This window comes from Amaranthus tricolor, chromosome 3, assembly GCF_026212465.1.
Source record: "Amaranthus tricolor cultivar Red isolate AtriRed21 chromosome 3, ASM2621246v1, whole genome shotgun sequence".
In the NCBI taxonomy this organism is placed as follows: Eukaryota; Viridiplantae; Streptophyta; class Magnoliopsida; order Caryophyllales; family Amaranthaceae; genus Amaranthus; species Amaranthus tricolor.
The window spans coordinates 216415-218386 of NC_080049.1; the positions used below are offsets into that span (position 1 = coordinate 216415).

Genomic DNA, 1972 nt, shown 5'->3' on the forward strand with positions numbered 1-1972 from the left:
TGAACAACCCGAACATCACCACGTTGAACCTTTTCACGAACAAAATGAATGTCCATTTTGATATGCTTAGAGCGTTGAAGATGAATAGGATTGCCCGACAAATAAACAGTACTAACATTGTCACAATAAACAAGAGTGGCCGTAGGAATAGAACAATGAAGCTCAAGAAGCAAGTTACGAATCCAACAAGTTTCAAAAACAACATTAGCAACACAACGATACTCAGCTTCAGCACTAGACATAGAGACCGTAGGTTAGCCCTTAGCAGACTAAGAGATCAAATTGTCACCTAGAAAAACACAGTAACCGGGAGTGGAATGGCGGGTGTCAAGACAACTACCCCAATCAGTATCAGTATAGGATAAGAGAGAAGAAACAGGGGACTTATATAGCTGTAGTCCATGGTCAAGAGTCCCTTGAATGTACCGAAGAATTCTATAAAGAGCAGCCATATGTTCAACTCGAGGATCATGCATAAATAAGCACACTTGTTGAACAGCATAAGAAATATCTAGAAGGGTGAAAGTAAGATACTGTAAGGCCCCAACTAAGTTGTGATACAAGGTAGGATTATCATATGGAGACCCAGCATCAGCACAAAGTTTGCTGGATGTAGTAATAGGAGTATGGGCAGGTTTGCATTGAGACATGCCAACTTTATCCAGAATTTCAGCAACATATTTGGTTTGAGAGAGAAATAGACCTGCAGGAGTACGAGAAATAGCAATACCAAAGAAGTAACTGAGAGGACCCAAGTTCTTCATAGCGAATTCCGAACTTAATTTAGGCATAATAGACTGACGGAGAAGAGTAGAAGAAGCAGTGAGTATAATATCATCCACATACAAAAGAAGATAAGCAATATTGGACCCATGACAATAAACAAACAAAGAGTTATCAGAATTGCTATTACGAAACCAATAGTTTAGTCACAAAATCAGCAAACCGTTGATACCAAGCTCGAGGGGCCTGCTTTAGACCATAAAGAGACTTTCAAAGAAGACACACATGATCAGGTTGAGTGGGATCGGAAATTCAAAGGTTGATGCATGTACACATACTGTTTCATCCAAGTGACCATGGAGGAAAGCATTTTTAACATCCAACTGATGAATGGACCAAGATTTAGACAGAGCAATACTCAAAACAATGCGAATAGAAGCAAGTTTGACCACAAGGCTAAAAGTCTCATCACAGTCAATGCCCTCTCTTTGAGACTTGCCATCACCAACAAGACGCGCCTTATAGCGCTCAAAAGAACCATCAGACTTAGTTTTCACTCGAAAAATCCACAAGGAACGAATAACTTTAGCATTCGGAGGCCGCGACACAAGATCCAAAGTTTTATTCTCAATTAAAGCATCAAATTCATCCTTCATAGCTTGTTTCCAATTAGGGTCACGGAGAGCATGGATAGGATTTTGGGAATAGGAGAGAAGGAGACGGAAAGGGCGTGAGAAGTGTATTTAGGATTGGGTTTGAAAATGCCATGCTTACTACTCGTAGTCATGCCGGGTGGAAAAGGAAGATTTGGTGATGATGTAATACCCCAGATTTAGCTTGAAAAAGGATTGATAAACTACTCATATCAACAAGGTGCATCTTCTTTTCATGGGAGCTCATTTGCTAAGAACTCCACAGTTAAGCGTGCTTGGTGGGGAGCAATCTTAGAATGGGTGACCTCCTGGGAAGTTTTCCCGGGTGCGCACGAGTGAGGCCAAAGTGCGCTGGAAAGACTTGTGTTGGTTTGTGGGGCTAGTCTACAGTCTCCAAGAGTAGTCACCAGCGGTCCGAGGGGCCGGGGTGTTACAGATGAGGGGCGATTTAAGGAAGAAAGTGGGCTAGAGGATGGGGTGTGTGATGGGCTGCGTGAGGCAGGCCCAAGAGGAAGGGAAATAGGAGCTGGAGGGTGGCTAACTGGGCTGGGCCCAGTGTTCTGAGTTGGTGGGGGAGGGTTTGTATTCTGGGAAGC

At 43.1% G+C, this 1972-nt stretch overlaps 1 protein-coding gene across 1 annotated transcript; it reads right to left on the reverse strand.

The window, feature by feature from the left end:
* Positions 1-269: 269 nt before the first annotated feature.
* On the reverse strand, positions 270-1379 carry LOC130807414 (uncharacterized mitochondrial protein AtMg00810-like). Its single transcript, XM_057672616.1, has 2 exons — positions 1009-1379; positions 270-906 (listed from the first exon to the last, which is right to left on the reverse strand). Exons 1-2 carry the CDS (start codon positions 1377-1379, stop codon positions 270-272), a joined length of 1008 nt encoding a protein of 335 aa, XP_057528599.1.
* Between the last annotated feature and the right edge of the window lie 593 nt (positions 1380-1972).